This window comes from Molossus molossus, unplaced genomic scaffold, assembly GCF_014108415.1.
Source record: "Molossus molossus isolate mMolMol1 unplaced genomic scaffold, mMolMol1.p scaffold_m16_p_8, whole genome shotgun sequence".
Classification (NCBI taxonomy): Eukaryota; Metazoa; Chordata; class Mammalia; order Chiroptera; family Molossidae; genus Molossus; species Molossus molossus.
In genome coordinates, this window is record NW_023425402.1 from 67,852,748 (window position 1) to 67,874,180 (window position 21,433).

At 42.5% G+C, this 21,433-nt stretch overlaps 1 protein-coding gene across 1 annotated transcript in view; it reads right to left on the reverse strand.

Moving 5' to 3' along the window:
• SLC22A16 (solute carrier family 22 member 16) overlaps positions 1-7,919 on the reverse strand; it is a 42,769-nt gene extending 34,850 nt beyond the window's left edge. Inside the window, exons 1-2 of the mRNA XM_036247751.1 lie at positions 7,867-7,919; positions 7,419-7,647 (exon numbers count right to left, since the gene is read on the reverse strand). Coding sequence (XP_036103644.1) covers positions 7,419-7,647; positions 7,867-7,919 — 282 coding nt within the window. The remainder of the gene's footprint in view (positions 1-7,418; positions 7,648-7,866) is intronic.
• Positions 7,920-21,433: the final 13,514 nt, after the last annotated feature.

Below are 21,433 nucleotides of genomic sequence, written 5' to 3' on the forward strand. Positions count from 1 at the left end.
AAAGCCACGGACGGGGTGGGGGTGGGGGGATGGGGAGGAGGGTGTCAATGGGGAAAAAAAGGAGAAACATCTATAACAAAAAAAAATTTAATTTAATTTAAAAAAAATAAACAAACTGATGAACAAAACTGACCCAGAGGCATAGAGGTAGGGGGCAGACTGACAACCCTCAGAAGAGGGGGTGTTGGGCGGGGAGAGATAAACCACAGAACTTATATGCATGTATGCATAACCAATGAACATAGACAACAAAGCTGGGGATGGGGCAGGGGGATGGGGAGAAGGGTGTCAATGTGGGGGAAAGGAGAAACATCTGTAACAAAAACAAATTAATAAAAATAATTTAAAAGAAAACAGTTTGTATTTACTAATTCTTTTTTTTTTTTTTATCCTCACCCAAGGACATTTTTCCATTTTTTGTACAGATAGAGTGGGGGGGAGGGAGAAAGGAAGGGAGAGAGAGAGAGAAACATCGACGTGAAGGGACACATCGAGTGGCTGCCACCCGCACGACCAACCAGGGCCGGGGACAAACTGCAACCGAAGTACGTGCCCTTAGCGGGAACCGAACCCGGGTCTCTCCGGACCGCAGGCCAACGCTCTAATCGCTGAGCCAAACTGGCCAGGGCGCTAATTCTTTTTTTTTAATCAAGCACCTAAGTGTCTCTATTTTGCTATAAGATATTAGACTAATGGGTAATTACCATCTGCCCTTGAAATTAATAAAACTTCCTTAAAAGTAATCAGCATTCAACACCATAAAGATATCAACTCTCCCAAAGTTAATTCATAAATTTAGTTGTCAATGCTATCTGTAACTGCATGACATTGGAAACTTAAGTGTCCTTCACATAAATTATAGTAAAAGTATACATACTACTTGGGCAATGCCAAAGGGAAAGGGCTGTGTGGAGTTTTTCATTAAAGGCAAGTTCCTGGGGCCCAAAAGAGATTGGGAATCAGCTTCTCTAGATTATTACAGTAGGAGTTTGTGATAGATCACTGTCTGTCAGACACTGTGGCAATAAAGACTTGGGTATTGGGTCCCCTTGAAACCAAATCCTGTTTGGGGCCTAAGAGGCATCCTATAACAATACAATTCTATATGAACATGACTGAGAATGTACCATAAATCATATATGACATGCACATATTTAGAGTTCTGACTCCTCCCACCTCCACAGGTTTCAACTCAGAAAACGATGACACAGCCCTAGCGGGTTTGGCTCAGCGGTTAGAGCGTCAGCCCGTGGACAGAAGAGCCCTGGGTTCGGTTCCCACTAAGGGCACATACCTTGGTTGCAGTTTGTCCCCAGCCCTGGTTGGGGTTGTGTGGGTGGCAACCAGTCCATGTGTCTCTCTCACATTGATGTTTCTCTCTTTTCCCTCTTCTCTCCCTCCTGCTCTACCTGAAGAGAAATGCAAAAAAAAAAAAGTCCTCGAGTGAGGATAAAAAAATAAAGAAAATTATTTAAAAAAGAAAAAAAACTATGACACAGCCCCTGCAAACAGCAGACAAGTTCTGTCTGTCTGAAATTTGCCTGCCTGCTCAAGGCATATGGGTTTGGTACCTGAGTAATCTCATCATCTGGAGCTGAAAAACTCACATTGTGTTCTGTGACCATGACCTCTCACCCTTCCAGTCCCTGCCTCAGTCCCTCCCACTGACCCATCTCTAGCACCATCCAGGTCCAGTCTTTGGATCCCGGCAGTTTCTCTAGTTGATTGCCCCTTCCTGGCCTCTGTTCCTTCCTCAGCCAGCCTGGACCCCACAATCATCACGGGAGCTCTACTCTGGTTCTCTATTCACACACACACTTCCCAACAGAGCAACATTCCCTGCCAGACCTCTGAAGTCAGGATTCCTCTTCTCTGCCCCACCTATAGCGACTGTGTGGTTCAGGAGGTCTGAGGTGGTCCAGGACTCTACACAAGCTTAAAAAGCTTAGAGATGCAAAACTGCCCCAGGAAATTGAATTGTTTGGTTTAACTATATGCTGAGACAAGGTTTGACATGAAAAATACTAACAATTATATGGAGCAACTAGAACTCTCATAAACAGCTTGTGAAGGTGTAATTTGTTACAATTACTCTCCAAAACTGTGGCAGCAGACCACATGCACACTCGGAGACAGAGCAACTCCTCTGCTGGGTATATACTCAACAAAATGTACACAATTACCCCAAAAGACACATACAAGAAAGACTATTCACAATAAGCCCAACATGGAGACAATCTGAATGTCTGCTGATAGTAAATGAATAAACCATGGAATATTCATGCCATGACATACTACACAGCAATGAAAACCAACAAACTACTGTGATATACAACGTGAGTGAATCTCACAGAACAATGGTGACCAAAAGAAGCCAATCAGAGTGTATGTCATTTTTTATTCCATTTATATAAAGTTTAGAATCAGCTAAAACCAGCCAATGGTGTCAGATGTGAGGACTGTAGTGAGTTTGGGGCAGAAGAAGGGAGAGTGCTTGGGAGGGTACCTGTTAAGAGGTGGTCTGGGTTGTGGTAACATAGGTGTGCTCACTTTATGATGATTCACCAGGCTGTAGATTATGGGGCATACTTTTCTGTATATATGTAACAAAGCAATTTAAAAGTTTTATATCTGTACAACTCAAGGGGAGAAAAAAGTATTCAGCAGTGCCCCTGCTGAGGCATGATTGAAATGGGTGCCAAGGCACACCCAGTCTGTCCCCATGGTTCCTACTAGCTGGATTTCAGCCCTTGATGGCAACCCAATCAATACTGACAAAGAGCCCTGGCCGGTTTGGCTCAGCGGTTGGAGCGTCTGCCTGCGGTTCGGAGAGACCCGGGTTCGGTTCCCGCTAAGGGCATGTACCTCGGTTGCAGTTTGTCCCCGGCCCTGGTTGGTCGTGCGGGTGGCAGCCACTCGATGTGTCCCTTTCACATCGATGTTTCCCTCTCTCCTCTTCCTCTCTCTCCCTCCCACTCTGTCTGTACAAAAAATGGAAAAATGTCCTCGGGTGAGGATAAAAAAAAAAAAAAAATACTGACAAGGAGGTGGCTTGCCTGAACAACACATTATTTACCCAAATGCCTACTGGATGTCTCAACCTGGAATTCTCACAAGAAACTCAAGTTAGAGTCACAAACTAATTCCAATATCCAGGCCCCAAGCTTGCCCTACCTGCAGTGTAACTGTTTCTGAGTTTAGGGCACCTCCATCTGCACAAATCAGAAAAATGGGACATGGAGAATGGGCTGGCGGTGCCCACATGGTCCTTCCCACTTCTTCATGCCTTAGGGCCAGGGGGGCCCGTGCATTCCACTGATTAAAACTGTCCTGACCTCTCTGCTTATACTATCCCCCACCTCGGTCTGTACCCACATTATCTCCCAACTGGGCTCTTCCTGAGTCTTCTCTGGTCTCCTTGCCCCAACTCCTGCCCCTCCAATGCACCTTCCATTCTGCAGCGTGATCTTCCTAACACCCAAACTCCTTAGCCTGACACACAAAAATATTCTTAGGGATGACTGTAAGCTTACCTCACACCTCACACTTTATATTCCAGAAATTATATGCCACTTAGAAATCCCCAAAAGCCATTCTAATTCACATAAATACGCTTTCCATTTTCTAGAAAGATCTTGAGCATTCTTTCTATTTAAACTTCCCTTTCTCGCCCTGGCCGGTTTGGCTCAGCGGTTAGAGCGTCGGCCTGCGGTCCTGAGAGACCCGGGTTCGGTTCCGCTAAGGGCACGTACCTCGGTTGCAGTTTGTCCCCGGCCCTGGTCGGTCGTGCGGGTGGCAGCCACTCGATGTGTCCCTTTCACATCGATGTTTCCCTCTCTCCACTTCCTCTCTCTCCCTCCCACTCTGTCTGTACAAAAAATGGAAAAATGTCCTCGGGTGAGGATAAAAAAAAAAAAAAAAAGACTGACAAGGAGGTGGCTTGCCTGAACAACACATTATTTACCCAAATGCCTACTGGATGTCTCAACCTGGAATTCTCACAAGAAACTCAAGTTAGAGTCACAAACTAATTCCAATATCCAGGCCCCAAGCTTGCCCTACCTGCAGTGTAACTGTTTCTGAGTTTAGGGCACCTCCATCTGCACAAATCAGAAAAATGGGACATGGAGAATGGGCTGGCGGTGCCCACATGGTCCTTCCCACTTCTTCATGCCTTAGGGCCAGGGGGGCCCGTGCATTCCACCGATTAAAACTGTCCTGACCTCTCTGCTTATACTATTCCCCACCTCGGTCTGTACCCACATTATCTCCCAACTGGGCTCTTCCTGAGTCTTCTCTGGTCTCCTTGCCCCAACTCCTGCCCCTCCAATGCACCTTCCATTCTGCAGCGTGATCTTCCTAACACCCAAACTCCTTAGCCTGACACACAAAAATATTCTTAGGGATGACTGTAAGCTTACCTCACACCTCACACTTTATATTCCAGAAATTATATGCCACTTAGAAATCCCCAAAAGCCATTCTAATTCACATAAATACGCTTTCCATTTTCTAGAAAGATCTTGAGCATTCTTTCTATTTAAACTTCCCTTTCTCGCCCTGGCCGGTTTGGCTCAGCGGTTAGAGCGTCGGCCTGCGGTCCTGAGAGACCCGGGTTCGGTTCCGCTAAGGGCGCGTACCTCGGTTGCAGTTTGTCCCCGGCCCTGGTCGGTTGTGCGGGTGGCAGCCACTCGATGTGTCCCTTCACGTCGATGTTTCTCTCTCTCTCTCTGTTCCTCTCTCTCCCTCCTACTCTACCTGAACAAAAAATGGAAAAATGTCCTCGGGTGAGGATAAAAAATAAATAAATAAATAAACTTCCCTTTCTCTTTTGCAAGGATAACTTCTTAAAAAAACAAAACCCTACTTCCTTAGGTGTCTAGTATTCTAATATATCACTCCCTTACAAAGATTGTAACCCCAGGTGTCATCCATGTGCCCAAACTAAGATCCCTTTGGGGCCTATAGGTACAATGCAGCACTGTGCCCAAAGCTGGAGAGACACACGTATAAAATAAGAATCATACAGACACAATGGGCAGAAAACCCAGATGCAAGTAAAAGCAAAGATGACCAGAACTCCCTGGAAATGGACCCATGCAATCTGGGTGATGGGTTAAGAAACTTTCAGTCCTAGATTTATATCATTCTCTATAAAGAAGCATAACTGTTGGTACCCCACTGTGGTTAAAAGTATGGACTCCAAAGCCAGACTGCCAAGGTTTGAATCTTGACTCTGTTACCATCTGGAACTTTGGGCATGATCCTTAACCTTGCTTTGCTTCATTGTTTTCATCTGAAAAATGGGTTGTTGTTGGAATGAAGAGACTTAATACATGTAAAGCATTAAGGCACATTGTAGGTGCATATAAGTGTTAACTACTATGATGTTCATAAAGGGTATCAAAAAAATAAGAACAAAACAAGGTTCATATTTTGAAGAAAAATATAAGTGTAAGTCAGCCATAGGCTCGACAGTCCAAGTCTAACATTTTAAACTATCTCTCCCCTTACCCCAGGACAACTCAGGGATCCAGGTTCTTAGATCCTCCCAACACAAGTGCCTGAATCCTCAATTCCCTCTCACGTGGGGCTTAAGCTGTGAAGTTTATAGAACTTCAAGACAAGTCCTGGAACTGCTTTTCAATTCTTCTTAGGTGTCCTGCTTTCCTCCCTTAAAGGTGATTAGAATAGTGCTTCCTCTCCCTAGAAATGACTAATGAGAAATGGAAGATAATTAGGGATCTCTACTTAACATTTTCACTAGGTTTCCTTAAGAGAAGGCTAAAAATACACAATAACCTCCCTTTCTAATTATAAACAATAAAGAAACCAATTACAGCAAATACCAAAGAAAACATGGGGTACCGTGTTACAGTCACCTTGTGTTCAAACCTTCTGCTGTAAGCTTTGGCTTGTAACCCTTCTTATAAGCTGTTTTCACTATAATCTTTTCCCACCAGGATGGAGGCTCGGGTAATAATAATAGCCATGATATTGAGAACTTACTGAATAATAAGAGTTTTGCATACATTATTGTGGCCAGCTAAGAATTATCTCCCCAAATCCATTCTCCCCTTCTTCCACCATGGTGAGCTACATTTGACCATGTGGGTGAGGACAAGGAAAGCAGCAGAAAGGGAGCCCCACACTGTGGGGAGTGGAGCTGCCTCACCCACCTGGGTCCCCAGATAACCCATGGAATAGAACCTGCCCTGGATGATGACTGAAGAGGGACAAACTTCCAATTGAAGGATCTCTTTGCTACAGCACCTTACCCAAACACCAACTAATATAATTACCTTAGTTAATCCCAAAATACATGGAGAAAGAATGGTATTAGTACCTCTTACCTCATCGGGTTACTGTGAGGATGAAATGAGAAGCTATTTGTGGGTGGAGTCCTTATAACAAGCATTTGTAGTACTATTATTACCCCCATTATACAGATGACACAGTGGTAAATAAAATGCTCAAAACCATACAGTCAATACTAGGCAGCGCCAGAACTGGAACTCAGATATCCTGCTTCCAGAAGGATAAAATGAGATAATGTATAAAGGGTCTGGCCTAGTACCAGGGTTGGTACCTAACTGTATTCAGGAGAGCATCATGGTTGAGCATGTGAGCTATGGAGGCTGATGGATATCCAATTCTGCTCTGCCATGATGAGATCTGGGATTCAGGCACATGCTCGTGTTCTTATGTGTAAAATGTGAGTGATACTATCAATCTCATAAGGCTGTAGAGAAGATTAAAGAAGATAAGATGTGCGGATGACAGCGCAAGGCACAATTCAGCTTTCAAATAATGCAGGTATTAGGAGGAGGAGGCAGATCAGGGCCTCCCACTCCTCCTCCCCCTGCTCTGTGGCTTCCTTTTTGCAGACACTGGGAATCATAACCAAAATTTGTGAAACTTTCCACCTTGAAGAGCAGCACTACATCATTTATTTCTTCACTATGAACCTGGGAAAGGGAAGTCAGGGGTTATGCTTCCCATTCTGCGGATAGGAAACTGAGACACAGTATTCCCAGGATCATGTTTGAGGTAAGTGGCAGGCCAGGATTCAGACTTGGTTCTAAATCTCTGATCAGCATGCAGTATGGCCCCCTCACCCAGTTTCCTCTCCTCCCCAAACAGTCGGGACCGGACAGAGAAGCGTTTCTCAAAGAGTGGGTGAGAGATTGAGTAAGTGAATGAATACATTTAAAACTTTTTAAAATTAATTCGACAAATGAAAGGAGGGTGCCAAGTATACAAAGGTTAAACCCGGGTCCCACCAGGAGGTAGATTTGAACACCTCCTTTGCAAGATCGCACTGAACATCCAATAAAGCGCTGTGTTACTACCTGGCACATACTAGGTTTCTAGAAATGGCAACACACTCTGACCAACGGTTGTTCCTGGGGCAATACCTGCCAGGCACTGAGAGAGACACCAGGGCGCGGTGGGCAGGGCAGCAGTCGTCTAAGGAACTGAAAGAGGAGCCGGTCTGGCGGATTAGAGAAACGGGCGGCCAGGAACAGACAGTCCTCTATTCGGGTAACCCGGTACCGCTCGACTTCAGCTCGGAAGAACGCGCCCCACGTCCCACCTGCCCCGCAGCCACCAATCCCGGAGCGAATCCCAGTGGCCTTCTCCACGCTGTGGGGAGGTCCCACCGCCAGGGTCAGTGAGTATGGATCGGGAGTCTACCCCAGGTCTCCTGGCTTCCTTGGGACACATGGGGGTGGAGATGTTTTCAGATCGCGAGCGCAGCGCGAGAACCTCACGGCAACGGAAAGAAACAAACCCCACCGACGCCTCTACTCCGGTGGCTCCCGCTCCCCTAGGCTGTCCTCCCTCCCCACCCCACCCCCCTACCTGCCGAAGTGCCCCACGTGGTCAAAAATCAGCTCCAAGTTGGCCGACCCCATGGTGCGGCAGTGCGCTCCGAAGCCAGACGCGCCAAACCCGCGCAGTGCCCGGGGCTGCGGGCACCCCGCCCCGCCCCGCCCAGCGCGGAGGGCGCCCGGCAGCCCGAAACCACCCCCGACGGCCCCCGGCAGCCGAGTGCCCGTGGGGCCACCAAGGCCTTCTGCGACCCCGCGCGTCCAAGTGCTCGGGAGGCGCGCGGGGCCAAGCTCTTCCTCCCTCTGTTAGTCCTCCTTCCCCACCACCCACCCTCCCCGCACTCGCCCAACAGCCTCGGCTTCTCCCCGCCTGCGGGGCCTCTTCCCTGGCGCGCTGTGGCCCCGGAGCCCGCCGTCCAACCCTCATCGCCCCGGTCCCCGCGCGGTGACCGCTCTGGAAGGAAGCCCCGGCGTTTCCGGAGAGGTCCACCCGACAGGCCAAGGCGAGAATGCGGAGGGGCCCGGGTTCGACTGGGGGCGCCGCAAGAACCTAACATCTTCAGAGGGGCTTGCCTTACGACTATGGCTTTCAAACTTTCGTGACTTAGTCTACTGCAGTACTTGGGTTCATATGTACATTTCTGGACTCGATTCTGGATCACAAATATCGCTTTCTCAGAGAAGTCCAACAGTTGGGCCGCCAGGGCAGAGGTCTACAGGGCAGAGCTTAAAGAATGGATTCTGTGGACTCAGAGGGGGCGAGATCTCAGAGCTGTGTTAGAGTTTGCGTTAACCAAAGGACAAAGAGAACTCCCTTGATGGAGACTTAAGCACAATAGTAAAAACAAATGTCTACTTGAATAGGATTTGAAAAAGAGAGAAAAGGCCATCTCCCAAAGTACTTCCCTCATCTACTTATCACAGAGACATTTTCTTTTGAAACGTGTATATTACTCCTAGACTGGTTAGTCAATAAGTAATAAACAGTTTGGAGTGTTTTTTTGTTTGTTTTTAAGTCAATTCCTACTAACTAGAAAGACTTAATGGGGGAAATGCTGGAGAGGTACAAGTGGTAGGGAGAGGGGGAAGGAGTAGTTTTGCCAAAGGCTGACCCTAGGAGGAAAGGTGGGGGACTTCAGGGACCAGTCAAGACCCTTTATTTTTTCAAAGTACCAAAAGGAGAGTTAACTGGAAAAGGTAGCGAAAAATTTGGACTTTCATCTGCTATTCTGATTACACCAGAAAGAAATGCCACAACATAGATAAAATGGACAAGTTCCTTGAAAGACACAAACTACCAACACCCACTAAGGAAAAAATAGATAACCAGAAGAGCTCTATATCTACTGAAGCAATTCAAAGTGTAGTTTAAAACCTTCCCACAAAGAAAACCCCAGGCCCAAACATTTAAGGGAGAAATAATACTGATTCTGCACAAACCTTTCAAGACAGTTGAAGAGTAGGGAATATCTCCCAATTCATTCTATGGGCCAGCATTACATTGATAACAAAACCAGGCAAAGACTTAAGAAAACTACAGACCAATATATCTAATGAACATAGAGGCAAAAATTCTTAAAATTTTAGCAAACTGAGTACATCTTTATATAAGAAGGACAATACATCATGGCCAAATGAGGTTTATCCCAAGAAAGCAAAAGTGGTTTAACATCTGAAAATCAATCAGTATGAACAAACTAAAAAAAAACAAACAAACAAACAAAAAAAAAACCATATGATTATCGCAGTAGACATAAAAAAAAGCATTTGACAAAAACCTAACATTCTTTCATAATAAAAACACTCAATAAACTAGGAATAGAAGGTACTACAATCTGTTTCTATCCATAGAACATTTCTGACACCAAATGTATGGGATTGCCTTTCTCCATTGCCAGTAGGAGTGGGGTTCTTGGGGTGCCACTGGAATAAGCATTTCTGGAGGCCCCCATGGGAGGGTAAGGTGTGATAGGTTTATTTGCATGGAATTATGTCCCTCAATTTCCAAAGTCCCATTTCCCTTAATCCAGTCCTGGAAGAAGTACAGCTGGGAACTCAGTAGAGCTAAAAGCTTATCCCTCAAAATATATGTTATTGTTGTGATTCACCTAATATAAATGTATGTTGCTTTCAAAAAAGTTCCCGGATTTATTGAATCTTTAGAGTCCTATCTGTGGTTGCCTTGGTAGGGCCAGATCAAATAATTTTCTGGCCTTATACAGCCCACAGGCTGGATGTTCCCCACCCCTGGTTTAGGAAATTAAATTTATCTCAAATCTTCCCGTGCTTGCAGTGGCCACTTCTACTCTGGCCAATGACCTCTTCCCAGGTAGTACTGACAGGCAAGTACCTTCCCTATTTCACCCATAATTTACTGGGCATGCATCTATTCTTCCCCAGCCCCGCCCCCTTTCCTGGCAAAGCTATACAAGTAGCATGCCTATATTATTTGTCCTTCCCTTTGCTCCTTTTCTATTAATTAATAACTGGGTTATTATAACCCCATCACTCACACCAACAACCAATTCTCCAATTCTTCTAACACCAGCTGGATTGACCTAAACTTAATTCAATTCTGACACTATTTGGAGTTAGCATCACATTCCACAAGTAAAATGCTCAGTCCCACACTCTGTCCCCGACTTCAGATACTAATAACAGGTCCTCAGCCCTCCTTCTGATCAACTGACTATAAATCAGGGGTTCCCACAACCCCCTCCTCGGGTTCAGTAATCTGCTAAAACAGCTCAAAGAGAACTAAGGAAAATACTTTATTTACATTGACCAGTTTATTATAAAGGGTAGAGATGAACAGCCAGATGAGGAGGCACATAGGACAAGAAACAGGGGAGGGAGCATGGACCGTCCGTGCTCTCTTTAGGCCTCCGTTTTCCCAGCACAGTGATGTATTCTAGAGGCTTTCCCAACTCCACAGTTTAGAGGGCTTTTTATGAAGATTTCATTAGATAGATATGATGGATTAAATCATTTTCATTGGCAATGAATGCAATCTCCAACACCCTCCCCTCCCTGCAGATTAGGGAATAGAACTGAAAATTCCAACCCTCTAATCATGCCTTGGTCTTTCTCTAAACCAGCCCCCATTCTGAAGCTATCTAGGGGCCCCCAGCTACCAGTCATCTTATTAGAAAACCAAAAAGACACTCTGGAGATTATAAGGGTCTCAGAAGCTCTTGTGTCAGGAACCTGGGACTAAGACCAAATACGATTTTTTTTAAAAAAAAGGATTCTCCTATCGCCTCTGTCACTCAGGAAGTTACAATGGTTTTGGGAACTCTGTGACAGGAACTGGGAACAAGGCCAAATATGTATTTCTGATATGTCACAATATCACAGAAGGGAATTTCTTCTATCTGATTAGAGACATCAACAACAAACCCACAGCTAACAGTGTACTTAATGGCGAAAGATTGAATGTTTTCTCCCTAAGATCAGGAACAAGACAAGGATATCTACTCTCACTGCTACTATTCAGTTTTGTACTGGGGGTACTAACCGGGACCTTAGGAAAGAACAAAAAGGTTGTATTGGAAAGGAAGGAGTAAAAATGTCTTTTTTCACAGGCGAAATGATCATTTCTGTATAAAATCTGATAAAGTCTGCAAATGAAAGTTATTAGACTAAGTGACTTTAGCAAAGTTGCCCTCCATATGTTCCCCAACCAGGGATCAAACCCACAACCCAAGTATGTGCCCTGACCAGGTATCTAACCAGCAACTTTTCAGTGCACAGGACGATGGTCAACAAACTGAGTCACTCCAGCCAGGCTGAATTATATATATATTTCACTCCTCTTTTTTTTTTTTCATCACCCGAATTATATTTTTAAGGAGCACTTGCCCACTGTATGGGGCAAGGAAGAAAGCAAAGAGACCATTTAGGAGGATGTTGCATAATCGTGGCAAGAGATGACAGTTTGGATTAAAAGTTTAGCACTGAGGGTGGAGGGAAGTGTTCAGAGTCAGGCTCTATTATAAAGGCAGAGTAACCAGAATTTTCTGATTGAAAAAGATGAGTTGTGTGAGAACAAGAGATGAGTAGAAGACACCAAGAGTTTGGCCTAAGCAGCTGGTTAATAGGAAGTGCTAGAGAGGAGAGGTTGAAGGTGGCCATGATAAGTTTGAGGTAGCTTTTAGACAGATGATGGAAGCATAAAGAAGGTAGTGGTATTAACAGGTTGAAGTGCTGGGGTGAGGTCAGCTTGAACATATAAATCCAGGAGTCGTTCATGTACAGTAATCTCCCCTTCTCCACAGTTTTGTTTTCCAGGTTTCAGTTGCCTGCGGTCAACCGCAGTACAACAATATCAAATGGAAAATTCTAGAGATAAACAACTCATAAGTTTTAAGTTGTCCTCAGTTCTTAGTATGGTATGATGAAGTCTCATACCATCCCACCAGACATGAATCATCCTTTTGCCCAGTGTATCTGCCCATTAGTCACTTAGTAGCCTTCTGGGTTATCAGATTGACTTGCAATATTGCAGTGCTTGTGTTCGAATGACCCTTATTTTACTTAATAATGGCTCCAAAGCCATTCACATGACTTTTTTTACAGTATATTGTTATAATTGTTTTATTTTATTATTAGTTTTTGGTTTTTTTTAATCCTCACCCAAGGACACTTTTGCATTTATCTTCAGATAGAGCGGGAAGGAGAGAGGAAGGAAGAGAGAAAGAGAAACATCAAAGTGAGAGAGACACATTGAGTGGCTACCACCCACACAACCCCAACCGGGGCCGGGGACAAACTGCAACCGAGCTACATGCCCTTAGCGGACACCGAACCCAGGACTCTCTGGCCTGCAGGCCTACCCTCTAACCACTGAGCCAAACCGGCCAGGGCTTATTATTAGTTTTTGTTGTTAATCTTTTAGGTGATACACAATAGTGGGATTTCTTTCAGGTCTTTGAGCAGACTAATAAAGATATTTTGGAGGGGCAGTTTCCAAGTGTTTCTGAATTTGCATGCTATAAATATAATTGTCTTTCTAGATACTATGTCTTGCATTAATTAATGGAGAAAAACTACATTAATGTTGATCTTCCACAGGTGCCAAAGTCTGAAAGATTCACCTTTTTTTAATATGAAAACTAGAATGCTCAGACCCCCTGAAGTCACAAAAGCAGTAAACATTTCAAACAGATGAAAAAGTAATCAACACATTAGAAGGAATCTTCAAACAGAAGTGAAGAAATTGAAGGTCCACCCTAGCAAGTTATGTGAACATGGGTAATTCAGGCTTTCTGAGCCGTGTCCCCTCTCCAATATTTTAATAATTTTTATGTCTCTGTGTGTGTGTGTACACATCAAAAGTCAAAAGGTACTGTGGTATTATATGAAATGTACATTTGGTCTTTGTGTCCCCCTCCCACCTCTTTCTAGGTACAAAGTTCTTAAAAAATCCAGGGAATTTCCACCCTGGCAGGTTTGGCTCAGCGGTTAGAGCATTGGCCTGCGGTCCAGAGAGACCCAGGTTCGGTCCCCACTAAGGGCACGTACCTCGGTTGCAGTTTGTCCCCAGCCCTGGTTGGTCGTGCGGGTGGCAGCCACTTGATGTGTCCCTTTCACATCGATGGTTTTCTCTCTCTCTCTCTCTCTCTCTCTCTCTCTCTCTCTCTCTCTCCCCCTCTCCCTCTCTCCCTTCCACTCTATCTGAACAAAAAATGGACAAATGTCCTCAGGTGAGGATAAAAAAAAAAAATCCAGGGAATTTCCTGAGTGACAAGAGTGTCTTTTGTTATTCATAACAAGCCCCTTTCAAGCATGTCAGAGTTTATGCCCTGAGTGACTGGTCCAGAGCCTGTAGATAGCATCAGGATGGAGACTGGTCTCCAGAAAGACCAAGCCTTTATTAGAGGGTTGGAATTTTCAACCCAACATCCCACCAACCTCTGGGGCGGGAAGAGAGGCTAGAGATTGAGTTCAGTCACCAATGGCCAATGATTTGATCAATCACTGGCTTATGTAGTGAAATCTCCATAAAAATCCCTATGCAGTGTTTGGAGAGCTTCCAGGTTGGTGAACACATCCACATGCCAGGAGGGGGTGCACCCCAACTCCGCAGGCAAAGGAAGAAGCTCTTGCACTCAGGACCCTTCTAGCCACTTCATCTGGCTGTTTATTGGCATCCTTTATATTAGCCTGGTAAATGTAAATAAAATGTTTTCCTGAATTCTGTCAGCCATTCTTGCAAATTATAAAACCTGAGGAAGGAGTCACAGAAACCCCCAATTTGGTTGGTCAGATGGTCAGGTGGCTCAGGACTTGAGACATCTGAAGTGAGGGCCATCTTGTGGGACTGAGCCCTTTAACTGTGGGATCTGATACTAACTCCAAGTAGATAGTGTCAGAATTGACTTGTTGGACACCCACTGATGTTGGAGAATTGAAGAATTACTGAAGTATAGAATGTAAGTGGTGAAAAATCACTTTTACAGTCCTATTGCCTAGCTCTTGTTTCTCCTGGTCCAGAGCAACTGTGATTTTCAACTACTTGGTGCTATGGACTGAATTGTATCCCTTCCAAAATTCATATGTTGAAACCCCTAAGCCCCAATGTAATAGTATTTGGAAATAGAGCCTTTGGGAGGTAATTAGGTTTCAATGAGGTCATGAGAGTTGGGCCCTCATAATGGGATTAGTGCCATTATAAGTACAGATGGAGAGTTCTTGCCGTCCACCATGTGAGGACACGGTGAGAAGGCAGCCATCTACAGACCGGAGAGAGCTGTCTCCACCATGTGAGGACACGGTGAGAAGGCAGCCATCTACAGACCAGAGAGAGCTCTCTCCACCATGTGAGGACACGGTGAGAGGCAGCCATCTACAGACCAGAGAGAGAGCTCTCTCCACCATGTGAGGACACGGTGAGAGGCAGCCATCTACAGACGGAGAGAGAGCTCTCACCAGAACCGGCCATGCTGGCACCCTGATCCCAGACTCCTAGCTTCCAGATCTGTGAGAAAATAAATTTCTGTTATTTAAGCCACCCAGTCTATGGTATTTTGCTATGGCAAACCAAGCTGATTAACATACTTGGATATCTTTTCAGAAATATTTTATGCATAAATAAACATAAATAAATGTATTTATATCAGTTTCCTTCTTTTTTTCACACGAATGGTTCTGCAACTTGCTATCATACTCTATTTTAGAGAAAAGCCCAAGTCATTACATTTCTTTTTTTAATAGCTGCATATTTTTCCATTATATGAATATACCATAGTCCATTTAACCAAACTTCTATTGTTAAATATTTAGATTGCTTCCAAATATTTTGTGATTACATATAATGCTACAAAGAATAACTTTGCAGATATGCCATTTGCACATAAGAGAGCTATTTGTTGGCTAAATTCCTAGAAAAGAATTGCTGGGTGAATGTTTACTCACATCTATAATCTTGATAAATATTGCCAAGTTGCCCTTCATAGTCACTGTGCCAATTTACACTCCATTCAGTATGTGTAATAGTGTTTGTTTTCCTTTGCTTTCACCTACACAGTATGTTAGAAAACTTCTGAGATTTGCCAAATTAACATGTAAAATGTTACTTTATAGTTTTCTTTCTTTCCTTTTTTTTTCATTTTCTTGTTAAGTGTCCAATTGAGTATTTCAGAGCCTTTTGTGTATTCCTTCTACAGCTTACCTCCTTTTTCAGTTGCTAGTATTTTTCTTATTGTTTTATTATAACAGAAAAATAAAACCTTTATGTGTGGTAAGAATTTCAAACTTCTTTCCAGTCTTGTTTGACTGTAGACTTCCCTTATGGTGATTTTTGTCATACTAAAAATTTTTTATTTTTATATAGCTTCATTTAACAAACTTTTCTTTTAAGCCTTCTGGGTTTTATACATACTCAGAGATTCTTTCCCCACTCCAAGATGAAAACATCTCTATGCATTTTTCTACTTCTCTTTACTTTTATTTTATTTTATTTTAATTAATTAATTTATTTATTTTATCCTCACCTGAGGACATTTTTCCATTTTTTGTTCAGACAGAGTGGGAGGGAGTGGAAGAGAGAGAGAGAAACATTGACGTGAAAGGGACACATCGAGTGGCTGCCACCTGCATGACCCAACCAGGGCCAGGGACAAACTGCAACCAAGGTACACGTCCTTAGGTCTCTCCGGACCGTAGGCCAACGCTCTAACCGCTGAGCCAAACCGGCCAGGGTTATTTTTTTATTTTTTTAATCCTCACCCGAGGATTTTTTTTTTTTTTTCATTTATCTTCAGATAGAGTTGGAGGGAGGGAGGGAGGGAGGGAGGGAGGGAGGGAGGGAGGGAGGGAGGAAGAGGGAGAGGAAGAAAGAGAAACATCAATGTGAGAGGGATACATTGACTGGTTGCCTCCCACATGACCCTGACCAGGGCCGAGGACCAAACCGCAACCAAGGTACATGCCCTTGACTGGAATCAAATCCGTGACTCTTTGGTCTGCTGACCGACACTCTAACCATTGAGCCAAACGGGCCAGGGTGACTTCTCTTTATTTTTTATATTTAAGTCTTGGACCATCTGAAATTTATTTTGGTATAAGGTATGAGGTATGGATCCAACAGAATTTATTTTCACAGTCACCCAGTTTATCCAATGCCATTGACTAAACAATTTATTTTTTCCTCCTCTGATTTGAAATGCACCTTTATCATATGCCAAAAACAGTAAATATTATATTGTGTGTCATATATATGTTTTGGGGTCTTCCTCAGCATTTTATTTTATTATTATTATTTTTTTTATCCTCACCCGAGGATATTTTTCCATTTTTTTTTGTACAGATAGAGTGGGAGGGAGAGAGAGAGAGAGAGAAACATCGACGTGAAGGGACACATCGAGTGGCTGCCACCCGCACGACCAGCCAGGGCCGGGGACAAACTGCAACCGAGGTACATGCCCTTAGCGGGAACCAAACCCGGGTCTCTCTGGACCGCAGGCCGACGCTCTAACCACTGAGCCAAACTGGCCAGGGCTTCCTCAGCATTTTATACTCTATTGCACTTAGCTGCCTATTATGTGCCACCACTGCACTAAGTGGTTATGACTTTATAATATGTGTTAATATATGTGTCGTTTTCCCCTCTTCTTTTCTCCTCATGCCCACTTATTTTTCATATTAACTTGAAAGGAATCTTAACTGGTCTCAAAAAAATTTCTCACAGTATTTTTACTGAGATTTTATTGGAGTAAGGAAAGTTAACCTGATTATGATGTTGAGTCTTTCTCCTCAAAAGCAGAACACACCTATTTGTCCACGTTCTCTCTTGTACTCTTCAATAGTGTTTTAAGTTTTTCTTTTTATTTCTTTATGTAAATTGGAGTATATTGACATATAATATCATAGTAGTTTTAGGTGTGCAACACAATGACTCCATATTTGCATATGTTGTGAAATGATTACCACAATAAGTGTAGTGAACATCTGATACCTTCCATAATTACGAAAACATTTTTTTCTTGTGATGAGAACTTTTAAGATTTACTGTCTTTGCAATTTTCAAATATGCAATACAGTATTAACTACAGTCATATGCCATACATCTTTATGACTTATTTTATAAATGAAAATTTGTACCTTCTGACCTTCTTCACCCATTTTGCTCCCCCCCCAGCCCCAATACCTACCTCTGGCAACCACCAATCTGATCTCTATATCTGTGAGCCTTTTTTTTTCAGATTCTTTTAGCATAATGCCTTCTAGGTACACCAATGTTGTCACAAATGCCAAGATTTTATTCTTTTTACAGTTAAATTGTGTGTGTGTATATATATATATATATATATATAATATTTATAATGGATTGTTGGATAGATATCCTGAATTGACATATGTGAGATTGTGCTATGGTTCTCCTCAGCAATAATTGTTGCATATTGTTATCAATGTTATGTTGGCTTCATATAAAATCATTTGGATACTTGAATTCTCTTTCATTACTCTGGAAGTTTAAATAGCATTAGAGTCATCTATGTTTTTCATAAAGTTTATTTTTTTAATGATTCCTTTTTTAATGATTTCAACTTTTTTATTTAATCAACCATCTACTTATCTCAACTGCCTCAGATAGAAATATGTTTATTATTTCTAAATTTGACAACCATACATTACCCTTATAACTGTAAAAATATTAAAATATCATTAAATGAGGAAATAATCAGAGAAATGTACAAATGTCTATATGCAAATTTTAATGCAATACTATTCATAATAAAAGCAAAAAAGAAAGCATTAAAGGCTAAATGTTCTCAGGGGACTGATAAATTACAGTGTTTTCTATATAATAAAATACTTTGCAGCTATTCAAATAATGTTTTGGTATGGGAGAGTAAGACTATTATTTTTAATATAATCTTGAATTTTCTAGTTTTTAACACTAGGAAAGTATTACTTTATTACCAGTAATATATAAATTAAAATTATAATGATGGTGTACTTGTATATTTATTAACATGGAAAGATACTCACAATAGATGGTGATGCATGTTTCAGAGCAATATATGATCCCTTTTTGCAATGTGTGTTTCTATAGTTACAAAGAAATCTTTGGATGTGATTTTCTTGGGCTAATTGAATTTTGGATGTTATTTATTTTTGGTTTACATTTACTTTCCCATTTTTCTAGGGTGATTATGAATTATCTAGGTGGATGGGTAGATGGGCAGATAGATAAATAAATGGATGAAATGCAGTATTTCAGAATTAAATAAGAGCCTTTATTTCAGAACTAACTGGGTGAGGGGTCACGAATGCTGGCTGGCTCCAGTCCACCCAAATAAGAAGTCTCCCAATACAAACCTCTGGTGAAAATAAGAAAGTATTTTCTAGTCCCCCTCCATCTTTCAGACCAAAACTTGGAAACTGAACATCCACTGTCTGGCTGGACTGCCTAGTGTCATGGTTCTGAGTTTCCAGGCCTGGGAGGGAAAAGCAGTGTCTTTAGGGACAAGTATAGACCTCATCCTTCATAATGGCCAAAGACCTTTAGTGTCCTCCATCCTTCAAGGGAAGGGTCAGCTCAATGGGTAAATACTGTAAATCAGCAGTTCTCTAAGTCAGTCCTGTAGCAGCAGCAGCAACAACACCTGGAAACTTGTTACAAATGCTGATTGCCAGGCCCCACCCTAGAAGCTCTGGGAGTGGGACCCAGCAATCTGCGTTTAATGAACCCCCATGTGATTCTGAGGCCTTCTAACCATTTACATAAACATTCCCAATCCCAGATGATTGTCTAACTGCCAAGGGGGAAGAAAAATCTTGTCCCTTCTAAGAAATTTTAGAAGAAACTACTTGTTCCCAGAAAATCTCCAGAAAAGTTTAAAGTCAGTACATTCACAATAAGTTGAGAAAGATTCCTGAGTTTCAGGGAACTATTTCCCATGTTAATCAAGCCTTTAGCATTTACCTGCAAATGTCTATATGCTATAGTATAGGATACTATAGAATAGAATATATAGAGTGTGTGTGTGTGTGTGTGTGTGTGTGTGTGTGTGTATAATATAGTATGATCCTAGAATAACCAAATGTCACAGCTGCTCGGACCTAAGAGATCATTCCAGAACAAGCTCCTGGTTTTTACAAATGAAGACACTATGCTGAGAAAGGTGACTTGACTAACAGCAAAGGATAAACAAGGTAGATGTTGGTTTATTTGGATTTGTTCCCAATAAACCTCAAGAGGTCTCAAATTAAGGTTATTTAAAAATGTACAAAGTGAACAAATAAATAAATAAGCCAAAGTGTCACTCTGAACTAGCAAATGAAGTTCTGTAAGAAGCCAAAGTTTCTATGAGAGTAAGATCTTTGCCTCTCCAGACCACTGACAGCAATCTCTAGACAAACCTAATCTAGTTCATTCTCACAAGCTTATCACTGAGAATGAATTTCAATTAATGACAAAACCCAAAATGAATCTCACACCTTTCTTAGAAAGGCCAAGGTGAGCAGTCTAATTCAAATATTTTCCTCCCAAGTAATTTTACATCAACTCTTTTCTAAAATGCGTTTTCTACATCATATATATATATATATATATATATATATATATATATATGTTTTTATTGATGTTAAAGGGAGAGGGAGAGAGAGAAAAACATTGATGTGAGAGAGAAACTGATCACCTGCCTCCTACACACCCCTTCTGAGTATCAAGCCCACAGCTCTAGGCATGTGCCCTGACAGGGTATTGAAACAACAACCTATCAGTGCATTGGATGATGCCAAACCAACTGAGCCACACTAGCCAGGGCTGTATTGCAGGGTTGGGGGTTTGGTGGATGAACAAATGTAACCTTGAGGTATGCATTCTCGTGGCCTGGCCAACTAAGGACCAAAGTTTGCGTGAGAATAGATAAGGTATGCATGATGGGTTGGACCGCCCACCCAAGAGAGTGTCAATCAAACTATGCATGATGGGTTGGAAGTGTCAATGGGTGTATCACCCAAGTGTGAATGTGTTCATTATGTATTTCCACTGAAAACAGGGAGGGGCAGCTGGAGCAGGAAGAATGCTGAGCTTAGCGGAAAGGTCAGCAGAGACATGATCTCTCATTTAATTACCTAAAACATGGTATAAACTGGGAAACTGCTAAGATAATAAATTGGGCTGCATCCAGAAATCTGGAGCATTTGCTCCCTTGTGATGCTCCCCCTCACTCCAAGCACTGTCTGCTTGTAGTTCATTGCATTAAGACAACCCCTGGCAGGCCCGAGAGTCAGCACTCTACATCAACCTTTAAAGTAAACATATGCTCTTCAAGAATTCTAGAAAACAGCCCTGGCCAGTTTGGCTCAGCGGTTAGAGCGTCGGCCTGCGGTCCAGAGAGACCCGGGTTCGGTTCCCGCTAAGGGCACGTACTTCGGTTGCAGTTTGTCCCCGGCCCTGGTTGGTCGTGCGGGTGGCAGCCACTCGATGTGTCCCTTCACATTGATGTTTCTCTCTCTGTCTCCCTTCCTCTCTCTCCCTCCCACTCTATCTGTACAAAAAATGGAAAAATATCCTCGGGTGAGGATTAAAAAAAAAAAGAGAGAATTCTAGAAAACACTCAGTCATGTTTGATAATTCTTAAATTAATAACAATTACATCCAGTAATTTTAGTTAAAGCTCTATTTCAACAAATACCAGGGATAGCCAATAAATAATATTTGAAATAAGTGGGTCAAGTAGTCAAGGCTTAAGTCATTGTTTTGTTTCATGAACGTGTTTTGCTGTTGTTGTAATGGTTTTCTATATAAGGTCCTTTGAATTTATTATTTAACTCCTCCATGCAACTAAGACTCTTCATTGAAATTTTTGTGTATAGTCAAATAAGAAGACAGTATGATCATTTTGGAATCACAGTTCTGGAAAGAAGCATTAGAAAATCAATATGTTTTTACATACAAATTACTTTGCTGATCACTGGGGGTACAACTAGAGAAATTTAACACTTAGTCCTTATCTTTAAATAGCATCATTACCAATAAAAACATTTATAAGACTCATCTAAGCATAATTGAAAGCTAACAAAGTTCAAACTGGTTTTAGTGATCATATCTTGTTTTTGTCATTAGATGTCCCTTCACCTTCATT